The sequence below is a fragment of the Macrosteles quadrilineatus genome, unplaced genomic scaffold, assembly GCF_028750875.1.
Source record: "Macrosteles quadrilineatus isolate MER2022 unplaced genomic scaffold, UCM_ALF_1.0 Scaffold_6__1_contigs__length_79288215, whole genome shotgun sequence".
Taxonomy (NCBI): Eukaryota; Metazoa; Arthropoda; class Insecta; order Hemiptera; family Cicadellidae; genus Macrosteles; species Macrosteles quadrilineatus.
Genome location: NW_026542599.1, coordinates 29,040,934 through 29,060,636, shown reverse-complemented (window position 1 = coordinate 29,060,636; position 19,703 = coordinate 29,040,934). Strand labels below are relative to the sequence as shown.

The following is a 19,703-nucleotide window of genomic DNA, read 5'->3' as shown; positions in this document are numbered from 1 at the left end:
TAATATTGCATTGTCATCCATTTGTGGGCTAAGTTTCAGGTCTCTAGCTCATGGGGAAATCAAGTAAAAAATTTGTACCGGACAAGAAAGTGAGCTAACAAAAACAAGCCCATGGGGCGTAGCCATATTCAATGGCGTAGCCCAAGAGAAATATGAAAATAAAATTATTTAATAATGCATTGTCATCCATTTGTGAGCTATGTTTCACGTTTCAAGTCTCTAGTTCATCTGAAAGTTAGTTTAAAATCGATTGCAAAATTTGTACCAGACAAGAAAGAGAGCTAATAAAAACGTTTTAAAATACTTTATACCTCTGTATGATTATATACTGGTAAAGATAGTTAGTATTTATTTTAATATCTTTCATTCACATTGTTTGCAAGAATTTTTTCATTAACAATTCCTTAAATCAAGTTAAGCTTAATTGGAAGTAAAATTGTTTTAGGTGTTTACGATTGTAAAGTTGAGATGAGGCAATTTTGAGTTTAGCCATTAGCTACTGGCACGTAACCTATTACAGTCGATCCAATTAAAACTTCTAGCCACCTTCTTTACTCAAAACTGTTTCAGAAATTAAACACATTATCCAAGTAAACTGGACTTATTTTGGCAAACAATGTGTAATGAGTGGATTGTATCTGTACAAGCCAGTTTTAGTCTGCCATTAAAAAACAATACTTTCTAGTTTGAGGTACTTGTTTGATACAAAGTAAACACCCTAAACATATATGCAAATAACATTTATTTAAAAGGCTTCAAACACCAAACTCAGGGGGAGCAAATTCGTACTGTATAGGTATCTTGTTCTTGTAGTCGACTAGAAGGCCTTTTTTAAATCCCAGTATACATTTTTACATTAAATGAAACATAGTCAAAATATACATTCTAACTTTTATTGTTCTTGAGGAATATTGGTTTCACCTAAGGGTAGAACAATTTTTCTGTTAAAAGATGCGCTGGAGTAGTAATTGTGTAGGGAGTGTGCCACTTTATCGTCGGGGATTCCTGTGCTCGTCGCAGGGTAGGCGGGGGTGTCGCTTCACGGGGGGGTTCTCCCGGTAGCCCCGCCTTCCCATGCGGACATAGTTGTCTTGTGCGTTACTTACGGCTCCTGCTTGATGTTGCCCCCCGTTCGCCCACACCTGGTCAAAACATTGTCAGTTTATATATCTACAACACAACAATACACCAATATGTTTATTAAAATTGTGCATAAAACCATCATACCTACAAAAAATTATTTTTGTAGCTCTATTATTCAATTAGATGGTTAAGGTCATCTCCATTTCCACTCCAGCCAGTCGGGACCATGCCCCACCTAGGAAAACTTAAGTTTAAATTTGCTATGCTTCAAGATTAATGTTTGGAAGCGTTTTACGCTAACATGTTTTAGAGAAGGGTCTTTTACACTGACCCTTGGAAAAAGATTGGTTTGTCAGCCTTAAGAAAATTCCTGCAAGCGCCCTTGGATATTTCACTCTGTTTTACACCTCTTGTATGCATGTGCACTTTCCGCTTAAAATACATAGACAAAGTGCATCGCTGTCTTGCTGTCTAGTTAAGTGGTAAGAGAATTTAGATAACTATTACCTCTTTCTGCCCTGTTTTAGATGGTGGTGTAGGAGAATTGCCACTAGGTACACACAGAGGAGCTGGGTAAGCCATACATATAGCCCTACCCTGACATCCAGTCCTGGGGCAGTCCTGGATAGAAAAATGATAGCTGATTAATTGTTTGAATCCTACTAATATTATAAATGAGAAAGTTTGGATGGATGGATGTATGGATATTAAAAAGGTTTAAATACCTGCTATCAAGCAATCCATTTAATTGCAGTTGCAACTAGTTTCGACTCCTATGTGGAGTCATCATCAGGCGGTACAAGGACATCTTCTTTCTTCATATGAAGAGCGTCATATTTAACACGTAAAAATAAATAAACATTTACACACGACACAAAACACGTTACGGACACGAAACATTTACTGATCAGTTACGACAACAGACGACGCTAACCCGACGGAGTTTAAGTCCAGAGTTAAGTTCTGGACTTAAACTCCGTCGGGTTAGCGTCGTCTGTTGTCGTAACTGATCAGTAAATGTTTCGTGTCCGTAACGTGTTTTGTGTCGTGTGTAAATGTTTATTTATTTTTACGTGTTAAATATGACGCTCTTCATATGAAGAAAGAAGATGTCCTTGTACCGCCTGATGATGACTCCACATAGGAGTCGAAACTAGTTGCAACTGCAATTAAATGGATTGCTTGATAGCAGGTATTTAAACCTTTTTAATATTATTTGGCAATCCGGAGGCTACATCCACAATGGATGTATGGATGTATGGATGTATGTTTGTGACAAGTGAACGCGAAAAATACTGGTCGGATTGGGCTGAAATTTGGCATGATGATAGCTCACATTCCCGATTAACATATAGGCATATTCTTATTTCAAAAATCCTTTCGGGCTCCGCCCCAGTGGCTCTGGAGTTTCCCATGTTAACCTTATGAGAAATGAAATTATTGAATCTTAACAGCTGTTTCAATTAAACAAGTTGGTTCTGTTCTGTGATGTTCAATAGCATTAAAGTTACAAAAATTACCAACAGGGTGCAGCACTATTATTTCTTTTACATTAATGACAACAGCTAATTTGCAACCAAAAGATGAGTGAGCGTAGCGAACGAACTTCAACCTGGAGGCGAGTTAGCGTAGCGAACGAGCTAACCTGAAAGCAAGTGAGCGCAGCGAACGAGCTCCAACCTAAAGGTGAGTGAGCGTAGCGAACAAACTTCAACCAGGACGTGATTGAGCCATGCGAACGAGATAATCTTGAAAATTAAGAAGTTAAACGGGGCAAAGCCCGCGGGTTACAGCTAGTTAGAAATAAATGTTACCCTATTACAGCTAAAACAACTGTTGACAGATTGATATGAAAAAATAATAAAACAAAATAATTTAATACCACATGGTTAAACCTTTATAGTCACATGTTACGGGACCTTTTTTTGCTCAATTAGTCCTTAGACTCTTCTCAGTTTAGCTAACTAAACTCTTAGTCCCCTTAAAAACTGTTTTTGCTAATCGTCAGACATTGGCACTCACGTGTTGCAGTCCGTCCCGTTTCACACACTGACAACCGCTGTATATCTGTCCGCCTCTCAGCTCCACACTTGGAGACGGGCGCGGGTACGGAATCTGTATCAATAACATGATATGAATGAGTTTTATAAATAAAAGCATCTGAGTAGCCATTGCTTACAGTGATCATCGGAAAGTTGCTGGTTTGACTTGGATCATCAGGATCGGTTCTGGACTCATATATATCATTTAAATTGGGATATCAGTTAATGAGGCTTTCTAATAAAAGTTATTTGTTAGATAGTTACTGCACTGTAATTTTTTGCTGTCAAATTAATTATTTTTTCCAGTGATTTGTTTGTTAATGTTAGTTTAAATCTTCGTGTTGATACATCTATTTTTACTTCCACACTGCATGGAATATCACGCCACACCTATAAACATAACGCAGAATAGCTCATTTTCTCTCTAGAGTGGGAATGACAATTTCCGCTCCCTAAATCACTAAATCAGCCAATTTCATTGTTGGCGTTTCTATAAACACTAACATATGGTAAGCAAATAACATAACCTAAAAAAAAACATAACCTAAATGACATTTATATCAACTAAAAAGTTAATCTGTGTGTTATGATAAGTTAATAATTATTATGGTGGAGGGAAAAATCTTGTTTATTATGAGAACAAACAGTTATTGCCGCTCTGGAAATGTATGGCCAACTTTAACAGTTCTCAAGCGGAAATGACATACTTTGCGCTCTTAATACACAAGCTATTATAATCTATTATATTATTAAAGTGATACAATCAAATTTTATGTAAACGGTTAAGGCCATTTACCAAATAAAAATATAGGCATATGGCATATCAAAATGAAGCTTAGAGTGTGTAGATTGGCCGAAAAGTATTGAAATGGACCCCACAGGCTGATTTCCAAAGGGCTACGCCTTGCATGTTTTGAAGTTAACGCTATTCGAATAATTTAGTGAACAACAGCTGACCAATGCAATTGACAATATAGTTTGTTTGTTTACATTTTTGTTTACTTATTTTATTATTTACTTTTATGTCCTTAAAAGAGGTACGGTGAATTAACAGTGAAGCTATTTCTAACTGTTTGATACAAGTGAGTGATTAAAGGTTTTTGAAACACCGATGAATATGAGACTAACAAACCATGTATGTTGTTCGTTCCAAGAGGTTGTCACCGATCTTTAACAGGTCGCCATTCATTGAAAAGTATTAAAGACATCGTGAAAGAGAGCGGCGAGTTCAGGTACAACCGTACCCACCTCGGCCACCTTAGGACGTAAGCTATGACTGCTTTTAACATCCTTTCAGATGACAATTCCTCGAACTTGGGCCCTTTAAATGAAATATAAAGTCAAAGTTGATTAAAATAATTTAATGGTGGCTTCTGTACGCCCGTGAATTCGCGGGTAGAACCTCTTGTATCCATATAAAATAAAAGCACCAACACATAAAATTTAAATCAAGAAGTTATTTATTCAATCACATTAAATCCTGCAAAAGAAACTATTTCCTGTTGAGATAATTCATTCGATTTGTAAAAATTGAATTTTGTAATGGGTAGTTTTCAAATACAGCATTGATGGTTTCCCAAATTAATTACAGAAATCCCAATCAAGGTCATCTGCTGTTATCTTTGACTTTTAAGTGGGTCAGTGTTAGTTTAATGCAGCTGTCTGCTCTTCAATCTATGGTATAATCATTGAATATTGGATACTGAAGTCAAAAGTATAATGTATGGACAATTATTTAATAAACTTAAATTTATTAATCCATTAAAAAGTATGCATTTATACTTATTTATTTTCCCTATTCACTTATTTTTATATTTTATTTACTTACATCATACACTCGTACTTGAAGGCTGTTAAGAAGTCATTTTTATTTTGATTGCTTTATCTTTTAACTATTTATTTTAAAGAAATATATAAATGTTATAGTATATTACGTTACTAGTCCTGAAAATAAGTGTTTACCGGACGAGTGTGGTCGTTCCCGTGCGAGACGAAGTCGAGTACGGGATTACCATTTGAGTCCGGTACACACATTTTGGACGAGTTACGTACGATAGTTTACGCTATACTACTTAATCCGTACAAATCCTTATATATTTCCATCAACTAAAGGACTAAAAATCACTAGTCATAACCTCTGAGAGAGGTCATCAGCCAATCAACAGCCAATCAGCTGATTGGTGTCCGGCAAAACTCATTGCAGAACAGTAGTACGCAATGAAACCCCATTTGAATAAGCTGGCGGCAAACAGCTGTTTTCTGGACTAAATCCTTGCGTGGGAAGTTCGTCAAAATGATGTAGTGTGGCGTAAAGTATTAAATTAAAAGAAAAATTTATGGTGAAATATCAAACTTCTGGAATTTGGTCTAGGAGCTGTTTAAAGTGGATTCAATATGACATTTTCTACTTAGATAACAGTAACAGGAAACTTATTATTTTCCTTTTATTGCAAACCGGAAATTTACACATTGATCGACATTTAGTAAAGAAAAATAATTGTCTCAATGACTATACTACTTAAGTTTTTTTAAATGCTGATACCTAAACCAATCTTGTTTTAATTCATTTTAAACATTTTACGATTAATACTCAAAAGGTATTAAAATCGTTAATATTCGTAATAATCCATTAATACACAAACAGCTATAAAACAATATTTCTAATATTGTCAAGTGTGTTCTTGTAGGTATATGTATTATTATTATGAGTCGAAGAATTGATTTATAGGACTAAACAAATTTAAAATGCCTAACAATATTACTTAGCAAGCTGAAATCCTAAATCAACGCCTTTCAAAATACAAACTCAATGAGCAATAAGTTCATAAGATTTTTCAGCATGAATAAAAACCAGCAACAACTTGTTATAACTTAAACTACGGTTTGTTACCCCCGGCATGGACACTGGAGAGGAGAGCAGCAGCAATTCAGTGTGCAAAATACTAACCCATACTGAGGGAATGAAACTCATGTGGTGGGTGGTGGTGGACTGACCTACCCCTACTGTAACACGCCTACCACCTACCTCACACCCTACACCATCACCACACCTTCCATAATACTGTGATACTGAGTACACGATCAGATGTCATCTGAAACACATCCTCAGAATCCTGGATGGAAAAGCGATCTTCTGAAAATCACATTTGTTAATTGTCTGCCCATTTTTCCAGTTCTAAAGTTATTACTCATTGTGGCTGGTTTTTATCTTTTGTTCTCAATGGTACATCAATTTCTACAAGTGCATATATAATTTCTTTATTTTTAAAGTCTAAATTGATGGTAATTCAGTTATTTATTATTTAATCGTTTCTTTTAATTGTTACATGGTCAGGCTCTTAAGTGGAGGGTAGTTAAATAACCTCAATTTACATGGTAAAGTTTAGGTTTCTGGTTTTGCCTAGAGCTTGCTAAGGTTTCTAGAGTGAGTCTCTTTCTTTCCTTGTAAAAAAGGATCAATTCCATCTTCTGGATATTCAGCAAAGTTTAACTTTGAGGTAAACTTTCAAGGTAAACTTGTCAACTGAGTCTGGATGGTATTTTGAATTGAACCCTGATTTGGATTCTTTTAGGACATAGTTTAGTTTAGTGAATTTGCATATAGATTGTTTTATTCTTTTTTTGAGGTTACAATAATGTTAATTACCATGACACATTTTGATTCTGTGTCAGTGGCAGATCCAGAGGGGGGGGGGGCGAATGGGGCGACCGCCGCCCCTTGAGCATACATATATATATTTTGTACTGCATGTAATACATAGTAGTGCATACACATTGCGTAAAATAATTTGTCACACTAACTTTGGACAAAGTAATGGTATAATACTGCCATTTTGGAGACTTGTTTACACTAATTTTTAGGGGGGTACCTCCGAACCCACCAGACCCCCCTTGTGACTGTTCTAGATCCGCCACTGTTCTGTGTTCAATTGGGTTGTTTAAAAATTTCTTTCAAGAACTACTTTTGTAAAATAGATATCTTTACTGGTTGCGTTAATTTATATTATGTACACCTAATGCAATACATAGATCCAAACCCACGACATCGCTGCCTGGGTCCAAAAGCCATGGCTTTTACCGACTGAGACACCTACTAACCAATTTATTGATCGAGTGTTGGGTTTTATTTATGTTTCTACGCCAGTGGCATTTTTTACGTTTTAAAAGGGAACTGTCAAGTTTTTTCGGTAGATGATCAAGTTACAGGTGGGGGAAAACTGAACATTTTACAACTTTTTTGAACGTAACAATAACTTTGTTAATTCTTTTTGTTACAGAGTAGACTTTGTAAAACAAAAGGTTTAATTTAAGTTTCTTTGATTAAATAGGCTACAGCTTTTAAAATTGCAGCAATCTCTTTGGTCATATTAAATATCATGACTGAACTCCGGTTTAAGCTAACTAGGTACCAAAATATTGTTTAAAAGTAACAACAACGATACCACCATAAAATATAATATTAAGTATCATATGTAATAATACCAGCAGATAAAAGGAAACGTTAAATTCAACAACTATATAAACACAATATAATAGAAAATATTTTTTTGAGCGGAGCGAGCGAAGCTCTTATACGTCGACTCTTATGCATTTCGTAATACGCAAACTCCTCCTAGACGGCTGAATCAATCGTTTTCAGATTTTGCATGGTGATAAAGACCATATCGGTGAGTGCCAACATCTATATGGCGTTAAAAAAATCTCTCAGGAATCCGCCCCACTGGGTCTCAAAGTTTCAATGTAATCCTTATGGAAGCAGTATTTGACACATAAACAAAAACATATGATCAGCTGTTGACTTTTGAATGCAGTAGATAAAGAAATAGCTGATAGCATTAATCCACAGATATTAGAACAGAGACGGTATGGATCATAAATATAATCAAATGACGTCACTAGCTTGAGGTCCGTGACGTAGTATCTACAAATCTAAAATGTAGAAAGTAGTCAAGGCGAGCTATCCGGGATTGTGGGAACTGTTTATGACGATTAGATTAAGGTATCTACAATCTTAAAATTCTATGGAAAGAGAGGGAAACAGGTCCGCGACGTAAGAAGAGGTGAAGGAAGTACAGTAGTAAGGTGAGCAGTGGTGAGTGTGGGAACTGGAAACCGTTTGTAGCAGTTACATCAATGTACCTGCAATGCTAAAATGCTATGAGAAGGGATGGAAACATGTCCACGACATAGAAAATGGTGAAAGAAGTAGTAAAGGCTGGCAGTGCAGAGTGAGGGAACCGTTTGGGCAGTTAGATAAATGTATCTAATACTTAAATGTTAAGAGAAGGGAAGGAAACAGGTCTATGACGTTGGAAATGGCAAATGAAGTAGTAAGGCTTGCAGTGCAGAGTGTGGGAACTGTCTTTGACAATTACATTAATGTATCTGCAATCCTTAAAGGCTATGGGAAGAGGGGAAAACAGGTCCACGTGTAGGGGGTGGTGAAGGAAGTGTAGTAAAGGTGAGCAGTGTTGAGTGTGGGAATGGGAAAGGATTAATTTATCCACAATTCTAAAATTCTATGGGAAGAGACTGTATACTTTAGGTTAAAACTATTACGAAGCACGAATCGATACATATTTCGATACATGCAATAGTTTACAATAGACATTTACAAATAAGTTGAAAACTGCTGATTTTTACTCCATAAAGGTTAAAAACGATTTTTACTCCCTAAAGAGTAAAAATGCTACTTTTACTGCTACATACGATTGTTTTTACTGCAGTATTACAAAAACAATATAATATGAACCCTTAATGACTCCGCTCAATTTTGTGGATGCCTCTGCGAACGCCACCTAGTATAATGTTGAAACAAGTACAACACATTCAAAAAACTTGAAATAATAATAATATTAGTAAACAACAGTTGTAGAAACATTTTGGTGAAAGATGCAAATGTAAAAAAAAAAGAAAACTAAAACTCAAAAAGGGATTGAGTAGCATGTTCAACAGGTGGCCTTCACCCCTTCCAATCATATTGCATGTCTCACATTCAGGGGATGATATGAATATCAAGGCCACCCCCTCACCCCACTGTCAATGGTTGACAATGTGAGGTGTGAACCATTATAGATCCCGCAGAGTGTGGTACATAGATGCACCTTTCAATTAATAATGATTTTAAACTTGCACAGGGTGAATCACGTAAATCGTGTTAATCATAATGTGTTAATCAAATGCGTTTTATACAGAGTGTGCCATAAGTGAACAGCAAAACTCTGGAGATCGGTTCTATGGGTCAAAATATAAAGTGTTACCGGTATGCTTGATTTTCTCTTTATTTTAAACCATAGAACCATTTTCTGGTATTTGGATGTTTACTTACAGGACACCCTGTATGTGGAAACCATTATTTAGTTTAAATAACTCTAAAACTTAAAGAGTCAGGGGATGAAGTTTAAATTTAAAAGTTGCTTGGAATTGTCATACCTTTTAAAAACAAATAAAAAACCGTTTAAAAAGAAATAAATATTTTCAAAAAATAATTTTTTGGAACATTTTTTATTTAATGATATTGTATTTCAATTAAATCGTGTAACGCATAATGAATGCAAAATTTAAATCGGAGTAGGCCTAATGATATCTGAATATTCAAAAAATATAGAATATTAAATATAGCAGTATAGTACCACATTTTTTACATAAAGAGCTGCTATTATTAATTTGATAAAAATTATCAAATTATGATTACACCTACATGTTGGTATTAACAAGAGCTTTAATGTATAATATGACATATGTTTGTATTTTACAATAATGTGAGATTTGAGCTAATGAACCTCTGGTTTTGGCACATTCTGTGTTTAAAAATCATTTAAAATATTTTAAAGTTATTCCTAGGGGTTTGTTTAGTGAGAAAACTTTTCATTTCCTCATTGTGGGACCAACGGATCCCGTCTGTAATCAATAGAGGACACCTCACATGATTCAACTTGTATAACAAACCTTAATGTAGTTATCAGTAGGTTAAATATAATTTGATATCAAATAGTTACCTTAAATTCTGTTGTATCTTCTCCGTCGTGTTTCGATAAACTAAAATACCAGAGTTAATAAATTGAAGTTTCTTGTTGTAGGAAGTGAATTCTCACAATATTACTGATTAAAGTCAACAGCTATACTTATTCCTCAATTATTTACTTTAATACTTACTCATAATAAATTCATTCAAATTAGAAACACAATCTTTAGGAATAAATGTATAAGGACACTACCACTTAGGTACCTACCTTATTTAGCTCTCCTGGTTCTGCCAAAATCGTCACAGCAAAATCAAATGTAAGGTATGGATTTTTATGTTGTTTTAAATAATAATTAATCACTGATAAATTACCAGTATCTACCACAAATTGCACCAGTATATCAAACTTGAATTTTAATTATTTTAAATCGGGTGTTGTTAGTAAAATTGTAGTGTAATTTATTTATTTCATGTTTAGTGTTTTTGCTAGGTGAAGCTTGTGTTATGATTGTATATTGGAGCTAAGTGGTAACTAGCTGGTTGCAACATATTTATTTATGGTAATTGTTTTTACTCACATTAATAACAGTTTAAATGACACAGAAGATTAGCTTGGACGGATCCAATTTGCAGTCCAACAAACTTGAACTTACTCTAAGCAAATGCATATAAATATATTATTAATTTTATATCAGATTGATGTAAAGTTTACTCTATTTTGATCTTCAATATTACATAAGTTTTATTTGAGTTATGTACGTTTTACTTAAATTTTATCATTATTTTTCTCAAGACAACAATTAATTAACTTATAAGAAAACAATATTATGGGAAATTTACGTCAAAATAATGTTCAGTGTGGCCAACATTTGACGACTACACTGTCTACAGTATATTTCATAAAATTGTACAAATTGTAGCAAATTTCCCATGGTAAATAATCTATTTTACTTTCTGGCTGATGTCAAAATAATGACAGAAAAATATCATTTAACATTGTTCAATCAACATAAAGTTTATGAAAACAAGATAATGGAATTGTATTGCCATCAAAATGTACTCCAAAAACTTTCTTCTCCATAAAAATAGTAAAAAATAAAAAATTTATGCCTAGTGAATAGTCTAAAGTTTGCATAATGGCAGTTCCCAGTTATGAAACTTGACCGATATCTTTTTAACTTGAAGATGCATGCACTGCACTGTTGAAGTATGCAAGGTATTGCGTGTATATTCGTCGCTTTAAGTAGTATGCTGTTTGTCAGTTGGCAGCACTTTCTGTCTTGATGGACAGTTGGTAGCACTTGCAGTTTGATAGACAGACATGCAAAAGTTTCCTTCTCTCCAACACGACACCTTCACCACAGCTGTGATTCTCACGACCTTGATGCAGTCTCTCTATTTTCATAGTTTCCTTATACAGGGAATATTTTGTTTTTATTCAAATAATTTATTAGGAACCATTTAAAAAATTTTTTAAATTGAAGCATGTTATATTTTGCAAGTTTAAGCCCAGATTGATTCAAATGATAAGATTGGGGTCGGGGGAAAATCAAAGAATTTTGTTGTTATTGGACTGTAAATAAATAAATGATCCTGACTAATGAAACAGCTGATCTTAGTAACAAAGCTACACAGATCATTTCACAACATTATACATTATACACTCATGCTTCGTTCATATATTTGGGGTAAAAAAGCACATAGGAGTCCCCATCTCAATGATTGATAATTGATTGAAACTTTCTGACACTTTTTCTGAATTTGAATATGGAAAATGCTGGGTGATAAGTATTTAGGATTTAAAAAAGGTGAATACAAATTTCATACTTTGTACCGTATAAAGATTGTTTCTATCTACACATTTATTAGGTTTGAAGTAAAAAATTGTAGGTTTATAAAAACGGTGTATTATTGTATACAGACAGAAAACCAGGCATTTTAGACCCATGCTTATATGATGGTTTTGTATGGTCTTGACCTAAGGAACAAAATATCTCCAGGGCATTTGTAGGGATACATCCGGTTTTAACCGGTTTAAAATTTTTACAACAGCTTTTTGCCATAGATTGAAATTTAGTGCTTTTAGTAATAAATAATACAGGAGAGCAAACAAAGAAAAGGGGGTTCTCAAATAAACAATTTTTGCTTTTTGCTTTTGGTAAAATAACAACAAATATATAAAATTCACGAGCTGTATACAAACCGAGCTCTGGGCATATCTTTAAAGTCTTCAGATGATCCATAAGGTATATTCATTTCAATTGAAAACATATTTATTAATTTATGCATAGTAGGATACAAGGATGGTGTTAATGGCATGATTACATAAAATAAAAAGGAGAAAAAACTTAAATAATACAGGCATTGCTAAAAGAAAAAAAAACAAAATATATAATTAAGTGAATTATGAGTATAAACTTGGAATATTCAGTGTAGTAAATAACATTGACTTTTTCTCTAATTTTGTATAAAAATTCAAATGTGTATATTTACCAAAATTCTACCATATGGCAAATCATACTGCCAATAACAATGTAACCATGTAAATATTTATTTCAAGATTCAAGATCAATTTTGCAAGTTAAATTTTAAGTATTTATTCATAAAATAATCAAAAATTATAAATTCAATTTGATTATCTTTTCAAAAACAAACATGAAAAAGGCGGGTAAATCAGAACCACAATGCAGGAGGCAAGAGTTTGTCTGTAGGCTACATGATGTTGTAAAAGATCTCGACCGATCGTAAGTTTTTGTATGTGTAATTCAATTCAAATTATTCAACTCGTCCACATGACTAAATTTTACAATTCCAATGGTTTACCTCCTTATATAGTATATACTAACCCTTTGTTGCTGTTTTGGCAACTAGTTTAAATTCTTCTGAACCTGAACCATCTTCAAGCCTCAAGGTATCAAGAATAAAATCACTTATCACTGCGACTGAAGGAGTTTAGAGTTCAATAAATAAAACATTTTTTACAAGGCAAGACAACTAGAATAGACATATTTACAAAAACAAACACACGAAGGGACAATGACTAAGGCCTGATGAAGGTTCAGAAGAACCAAAACTAGTTGTCAAAACAGCAACAAATGATAACTAGATGCAGGTATTGTAAACCATACCCGCAGTAACCCGGAGGCTAACCAGCTCTTTGAAAATGAAATTCCAATTAATTGATTTTAGCTTTTAGCATTGCAACAATCCACAGAATGGCAACGTTAGCAAATATAATTTGCCAAAAATATTTATCAATCTTATTTTCAGATTAAAATCAGACTGTGATCAAGGAGCTGGTCGATTTGCCAGAGAAAATGGCAATCCTTTTGAACCACGGCAAAAGAAAGTTGGAAATAATAATTTGAAAAATGTAAGTTTACTATGGATTAAAAGAGAGCGTGACTACTATAGTCTGTTCACAAAATTTTGGTGGTTTGAGGGGAAGTTCCGCCACTACTTTTTTGCTTAATGTGTATTGCAGCTGATTGTCGGTTTGAATAATTGTTTGTTAACGTTAAAATATTTACCTCAAAGGTGGAGGAACGGAGGAACCTTCCCGCTTAAATTTTGTGAACGGAGTATAGCAGATATCGCTTATAGGAATTGTGTCTTTTTTTAGCTTCCATCTCAAAGAAATATACTGTAGGTACCTAATACGCCATTTCAACAGAAAATTTATTTTAACTAAATGTCAAGGTACCGTCTACCTACGTAAGTTTATTATTTATTTATTTAGAAAACGAACATCATCGTAAAAGTCTTTGATTGCACATGTACATTTAATTTGTAAAATAATTTGAAGATCCTCTTTACCTTTTGCCTTGACAGCAGTTTGGAACCCCATATAAATCATAAAAAATTAAAAATTGACCAATACATTGAGTTAAATTTAAAAAAATATGCCATTTTCCACAAGTCATTTTTAATTATTGTATTAGGCCTAGTACACAATATCAAAGTCATCATAGAAAATGTATTATTTAAGGAACACAATACAAAGTTATATAGGAAATGTTTGTATAACAAAACACCGCCAAGTTACAATAACAATGATGACTTAGTGTAAGTCAATAGTCACGTATCTCAAGTGAACCTTTTTCCTTATCTAGGGGAACACGAACTTGTCCCATGCATAGCATGACAGGACATCTGCTTCAAACCTCATAGTAGTCATACCTAGTCATACTAAATATTGATAAATTAGAACATAAAGTGGAGTAGTATCGTACATTACCGTATCATTATACTCATACCGGTAGTATACTGGATTTATGATTTTCAACATAAGAGTATATTTATTTGCCTTGAAGGCAACAGCTCATAGCTGTTATCGATTTGAGGGAGGAGTCAAAGGACATTTTTTGAAGATGGCTGCCGCTATTAAAATTTACTTTATACAAATGAAGGTGATGTAAATGAGGTTAGGTTAGAAGGTTCGAGGATCTTCTTATATCCAAAACGATTTTTGCTGAGATAATCCAGAATCATTAGCACCACAACCGACTCAAATCAATATCTAGCGTTCGCGTAGAGATCGTAGTTATTTTTAATGTGCTATACCATATTTAAACATGTTCAAAAATGATTTACTATTCCTAGGGTTCAGAATGCTGTTGTCAACCCGGTTGCTGTCAGGAATCATTGAAGTTCAAAGTATCCAGAATCCCTAACTATCCGGGGACAGAAGGAGCTCGGAATCAGGAAAAGAGCGTAGGCGGTGCTCAAACAAATGTGCAAGAGCCACCAGGTCAATACATCTGGCACCAGCCCGACCACAGTAATGGCTGCTGGCCTGGCCACGACCATACAGCCCAGTCCCAGCGGGAGGGATTTCATATTCCCAGCGACCCGGAAAAAGCCAAGTGCTGTTTTATAGCCAGGTCAAAATGATCAGAGACATGGTAAAGGACATAATAAAGTAACTAAAAGTACTATGTTTTCTTTAATTTACATAGTAATTGATGAATCTGTGCATGAGTTTTGGTACTATTTGGTTCCCAACTCTGAAGAGGGTTGTTTTGCCTTAGGAACCAAAGGGGTCAGACTCTTCCTCACAAAAGAAGCCTCTAATTAAATTAATTAGTCTTTGGCTATTGGAATCTCCAACCTGTTACCCTAAGCCAAAACCAGTTTCAAAGTGAACCCTTTTGTTCCAAAAAACAAAAACATCACCACAAAAGAACAAAATTAAACAAACTTGTCAAGGCATATTTTTTTTTAGTTCACAATTTTCAATTATCCAAATATAAGTGTTCAGAAGGGAAGGTTTGTTAAAACCCCAAACTGTATCAACTATGAGTACATGAAACTTCATGATGGATACAAATTGAAGCATCTAAGATTTCAGATCCTAACAGCGAAGTTAATACATCTATGACAAACTAGAAACTATTGGGTGGAAACAACACAATACACAGAATTCGTTTGATTTTCGTCTAGGGGCTTACAGCTTGACACAATGAAGGTTACGGCTACGCGCAACTGCATCAGATAATTTTAAGGCGCGGCAACCAAGAATGGCGAATTAGCAACGGCTGGCATTGATATCAAAGAAGAGGCGGTAACCTTTTCTCGCCAAATCTACTGCTCTGCCTATGGACAACCTAAATTGGTGGAAGGTGCGGCTCTCACTCAGAGTAACATGCTTTGTGGTAAAATATATTCAAGTCCATCCCTGGGTGGCTGCAGTAACATTGTACGGCAAATTTATCTATATTATTTTATTTGGAGGTGACCACATAATTGGATTATAGCTTCTGGAACTATTCCAAGCCACCATCATTAGGTATGAATGGGCAAAATCAAATATCAATAACCTCTTTCTATGAACTTAGCAAATAGAGCAATTCCCTATCAGTAAATCTTGTTTGAATCCATAACAAGTTTAAATGAAACAAAATGGTACATCATTTTAATATATACAGTAGCATGACGGCAGTTAGTTTATAGTAAAATCTTTCAATTTGAATATGAAATATATAAAAGCGTTTTAAAATCAAAGGAATAAAAATAGTAGAAAAGTTATTTTAAATAATATGTAATCAACTCATATGGTTTAAGTGCACTCAAACTTATTAGTTTGTTATTAAATTAATTTACAGCTGACATTATGTAAACACCAAACATTATTTCCATGTAGCAACAAACAACACTTCATCACATCTCAACACAACATTCTTACAAATTTCATTCTAAATTTTTGTTCATAACCCACACTGACACAAACATGTCAAACATTGAATACTGCGGTCAGAAGGCACCCTCGGTATGTGTGGAAAGTCGAAAACATCTTTTGGGAACACTGAAACAACTTGCCAATGAACTAGACAAAGGGTAAGATAGTAGGTAGTTTTCAACATGAGTAGGATATGAACATCTTGTAAATTGATGGGTAACAGAATACTTAGAGAAGTCACATTGTACTAAGTTTGATGATGAGAAAGTTTCAAGCACCTTTTGACAGTTTGAGACTGGGCCCAGATCAGCCCCATATTTCCATTGGTTTTGCACCTGCAGATCAAACTTGGCAGAAAATGTAGTCACCAAAGAGTCTAACAGCCATAATGAATATAAATTACAAGAAAACACACACCTTTGGCCAAAGCTCTTAGAAGGGCTAAACATCTAAATACAGCCCAGAGCCTTATACATCCGGGCTCCTTATACATTGGGGGGGGGGGGGGGGGTCCTTATACATTGGGGTTTGTAATGAGTAGGTAATCCAGCAATAAGGAATTTAAAATCATTCATCTTTGGTCTAAACTATACAAAGTATGAGGGTTTACTGTAAGTGGACTTTTTCAGAAGATTTTCATATGGCTTTGTATCAACTTCGATAAACTATTTTACAATTGTCCATCCTTCTGAGCCAACACATACTTGTCTACCAACTTTGGCTAAATGTTTCCAGATGCTGTGATGAGTGTTGTCGGGACTCCCCATTCAAACGTAGGGTTAAGCAAGAAGAAGCCAACCCCTGCCTGGGGGTGTTCCCACCCAGGATGTCCCAAGTGCCCCCCGGAGTCAACCCCAACAGACGAGGGCGAGGGGCGACACAGCAGCCTAAGGTGACCATGGATGGTCGAGAGGTCACGGACACGACAAAGGTCCATCCTGAGGAGGAGTTTGACAGATATGTGAGTGACAAAATCATCACTACAAGTGCAGTAGCATCAACGTTCAAATGAAATGTTTATTTGTCTGTTACTATTCAAATAATATAAACATATGAAACATCAAAATAAATACTAAAACATATGCTAAATTATTTTTTCAAAATCAATAGCCTACATAATACCTGACGTATTAATTCAGAAGACCATTTAGGGAGGAAGGATGCATTAATATGGGATGGTATTTCAGTTGTTTTTATTAAGTTGAAATTATTTATTATAACTTTAAATAATTCTGGAAGGTCATGTAAATTTTCCCAGGTAGGTACTGTATTGTAGGAGATGCAAACTTAGGGTCCCAGCATGTCAACCGAAGCTACGTATCCAATGTACCAAGGCAACATTTAAAAAGCAGTTCTGATCACTTCTGTGTTCAGTGTTAGATTGATGGATGGAATTTTTTGACAAAAATTCTTCATAATTTTTTTTACAATAGTACAAAGACAACGTCCAACGAGTATAAACTGCATACTTTGCCAGATGTAAAAAATTTTTATAGCAATCTGAAACTTCTTAGCTGAGGAAAATGTTTTAATTAGGAAGTAAGTTTAAGTACTGTATGTATTTAAAACAATGATTGAGAATGGGTGTTGAATCAGATGACAGCTTGGTTACAGACTAATCATCTCGTTCTTTGGCCAGGATAATTTGAAACCCAATGATCAGGGACAGCTGGGTCCAGGTTCAGACCATCATATAGCCACAAACCAAAGTGCTGTTTCTTGACTGGAAAGATGACACCTTGTAGTGACTGATGTCCTAGCTCTCCTAGCCCAACCTATTCTCAACCTAGACCTACCCCTCAACCGATTCTTACCAAATGATAGTTTTAAAATTCAACAAAGCAATAATTCTAATTCAATAATGACTTACATGCAGCCAAGTCCTCCCTGGTTCAAGCCCCGAGATCGATCACAAGAACTGCGAGGTGGCTTCTTCCACATCGGGTGCGACTGCTACAAGAGGAATGGCTTACAGGTATTGTGGTTTACCGTAACAACAAAACTAAGATAACCAGTTTGAAACTTTACATCACTGCTTATCTGTAACATTTCATGTTTTAAGAAGACAAACTAGGTATAGTTTATTCCTGTCTGTTAAAACCGAACAAAACAGATGGGTTTGCTTTTAGTGGATAAGCAAATACATCTTGGCTTCTAAACTTGAAATTGGAAATAAGAAAAATTTACAAACAGGTATGTTTTTTGTACAGAGTGTTACGACTTGAATCAAATATTAATTTTTTAAAGTCCATTTGCAAATCTGCTCACCTAGACGCAAGTCTTGATTTATTATTTTTAGGGGTGAATATTAAAAACAAAAATTCTTTTTGAGAACAAAGCTTGTGTGATTTAAAAATATGTTCAATGTTAGTTACATTTTAGTATTTTAAAAGACTTAAGGTTTGTGAATTTCATACAACTATGTTTTGTTCTGTTTGTCATCGCAGGACGATTGTCCGAGGTCTGAGTGTGGGACTTACGAATGTATCTCGCGACCACCAGCGTGTGATGCCAGCACATTCTCACCTCACACCGGAGTTAGGATACCCAACATGCAGTCCAACCAATACCACAACTACAACTTGTATTGACCCTTAACAATTACATTGTCAAGTGTAAATATAAACCTTGTTCTGTGTTTTGTTTCCTTTTATACTTTATCCCCATATAGATAGTTTTTGGAGAAAGTATTGTTTTTGTGAAAGTTTCCGAAGTGGTGTCTATATGTGTGTATGCTTGTGTGTGTGTGTATGTGTACAGAGCTATAGTATTTTTAACACCTGCAGTCTGATTTTGGTGTAATTTTGTGTGTGGCTACTAATCAATGGTATCTTCAGGTATTTTGGAAATTTTTAATTTGATTGTAATTTTTCTGTAAAACCTATAAAATAACAAAAAAATGGATTTTTATGGTTTCAGCGATTTTTATATAAATTTAGCACGTTGTGGTCCTTTCAACCCTACAAAAAATTGTACATCCACCAATGCTGACAAAAATTACAATTCAAAAGTTGTTGTAACTTTTGTGAATTTCCCCACAAATATTATAGTTACTCCCATTGAATAAGGGATGTTGACAAGCTAAAGGAAGATATTATGAGTCAGATTGCAGAAACCGTTTATTTTCGATCAAAGAGGTTGGCAATTTCTTTAAGCCTTGCATGTGCCTGTCCACATGTGCATGGAGAGTAGCAGAGCATAGTTGAGTTGGTTCAGTACAATGAATTGTACTGATATATTTTTAATTGTTGCACTAAGATGAGAACGAGAACTACAATACAACTACCTTTTTTTAAGAGAGAGGTAGGTAGTTTACACACAAAAGTGGCCAGCCTTGTGACTGCAATGGGTTTTAGACCGTAAGATTATCACGGAGAACTTTTTAACCTCCAGCTAGACTGTATTCAAACAGCATGGTCTAAATCGTGACACAGGC

At 34.8% G+C, this 19,703-nt stretch overlaps 2 protein-coding genes and 1 long non-coding RNA gene across 3 annotated transcripts; 2 read left to right on the top strand and 1 right to left on the bottom strand.

Annotated features, from left to right (window-relative positions):
* Positions 1-877: 877 nt before the first annotated feature.
* On the bottom strand, positions 878-10,609 carry LOC128997134 (uncharacterized). Its single transcript, XR_008491097.1, has 4 exons — positions 10,358-10,609; positions 3,106-3,198; positions 1,591-1,704; positions 878-1,142 (listed from the first exon to the last, which is right to left on the bottom strand). It is a non-coding gene; the product is annotated as an uncharacterized LOC128997134 (long non-coding RNA).
* Positions 10,610-12,610: 2,001 nt separating this feature from the next.
* Positions 12,611-15,024, top strand: LOC128997325 (uncharacterized). The gene is made up of 3 exons (XM_054422958.1): positions 12,611-12,833; positions 13,360-13,462; positions 14,692-15,024. Exons 1-3 carry the CDS (start codon positions 12,745-12,747, stop codon positions 14,980-14,982), a joined length of 483 nt encoding a protein of 160 aa, XP_054278933.1. The 5' UTR covers positions 12,611-12,744; the 3' UTR covers positions 14,983-15,024.
* A 1,215-nt stretch (positions 15,025-16,239) lies between these two features.
* Positions 16,240-18,905, top strand: LOC128997347 (uncharacterized). The gene is made up of 4 exons (XM_054422984.1): positions 16,240-16,425; positions 17,003-17,228; positions 18,144-18,242; positions 18,715-18,905. Exons 1-4 carry the CDS (start codon positions 16,319-16,321, stop codon positions 18,856-18,858), a joined length of 576 nt encoding a protein of 191 aa, XP_054278959.1. The 5' UTR covers positions 16,240-16,318; the 3' UTR covers positions 18,859-18,905.
* Positions 18,906-19,703: the final 798 nt, after the last annotated feature.

Excerpts from the sequence above, each read along its gene's own strand:
- LOC128997347 (XM_054422984.1), top strand. The coding sequence starts at position 16,319 with ATGTCAAACATTGAATACTGCGGTCAGAAGGCACCCTCGGTATGTGTG. Across the intron at positions 16,426-17,002 it reads GCCAATGAACTAGACAAAGG|ATGCTGTGATGAGTGTTGTC; the intron begins GTAAGATAGTAG and ends AAATGTTTCCAG. Across the intron at positions 18,243-18,714 it reads ACAAGAGGAATGGCTTACAG|GACGATTGTCCGAGGTCTGA; the intron begins GTATTGTGGTTT and ends TTGTCATCGCAG.
- LOC128997325 (XM_054422958.1), top strand. The coding sequence starts at position 12,745 with ATGAAAAAGGCGGGTAAATCAGAACCACAATGCAGGAGGCAAGAGTTT. Across the intron at positions 12,834-13,359 it reads GTAAAAGATCTCGACCGATC|ATTAAAATCAGACTGTGATC; the intron begins GTAAGTTTTTGT and ends TCTTATTTTCAG. Across the intron at positions 13,463-14,691 it reads GAAATAATAATTTGAAAAAT|GGTTCAGAATGCTGTTGTCA; the intron begins GTAAGTTTACTA and ends TACTATTCCTAG.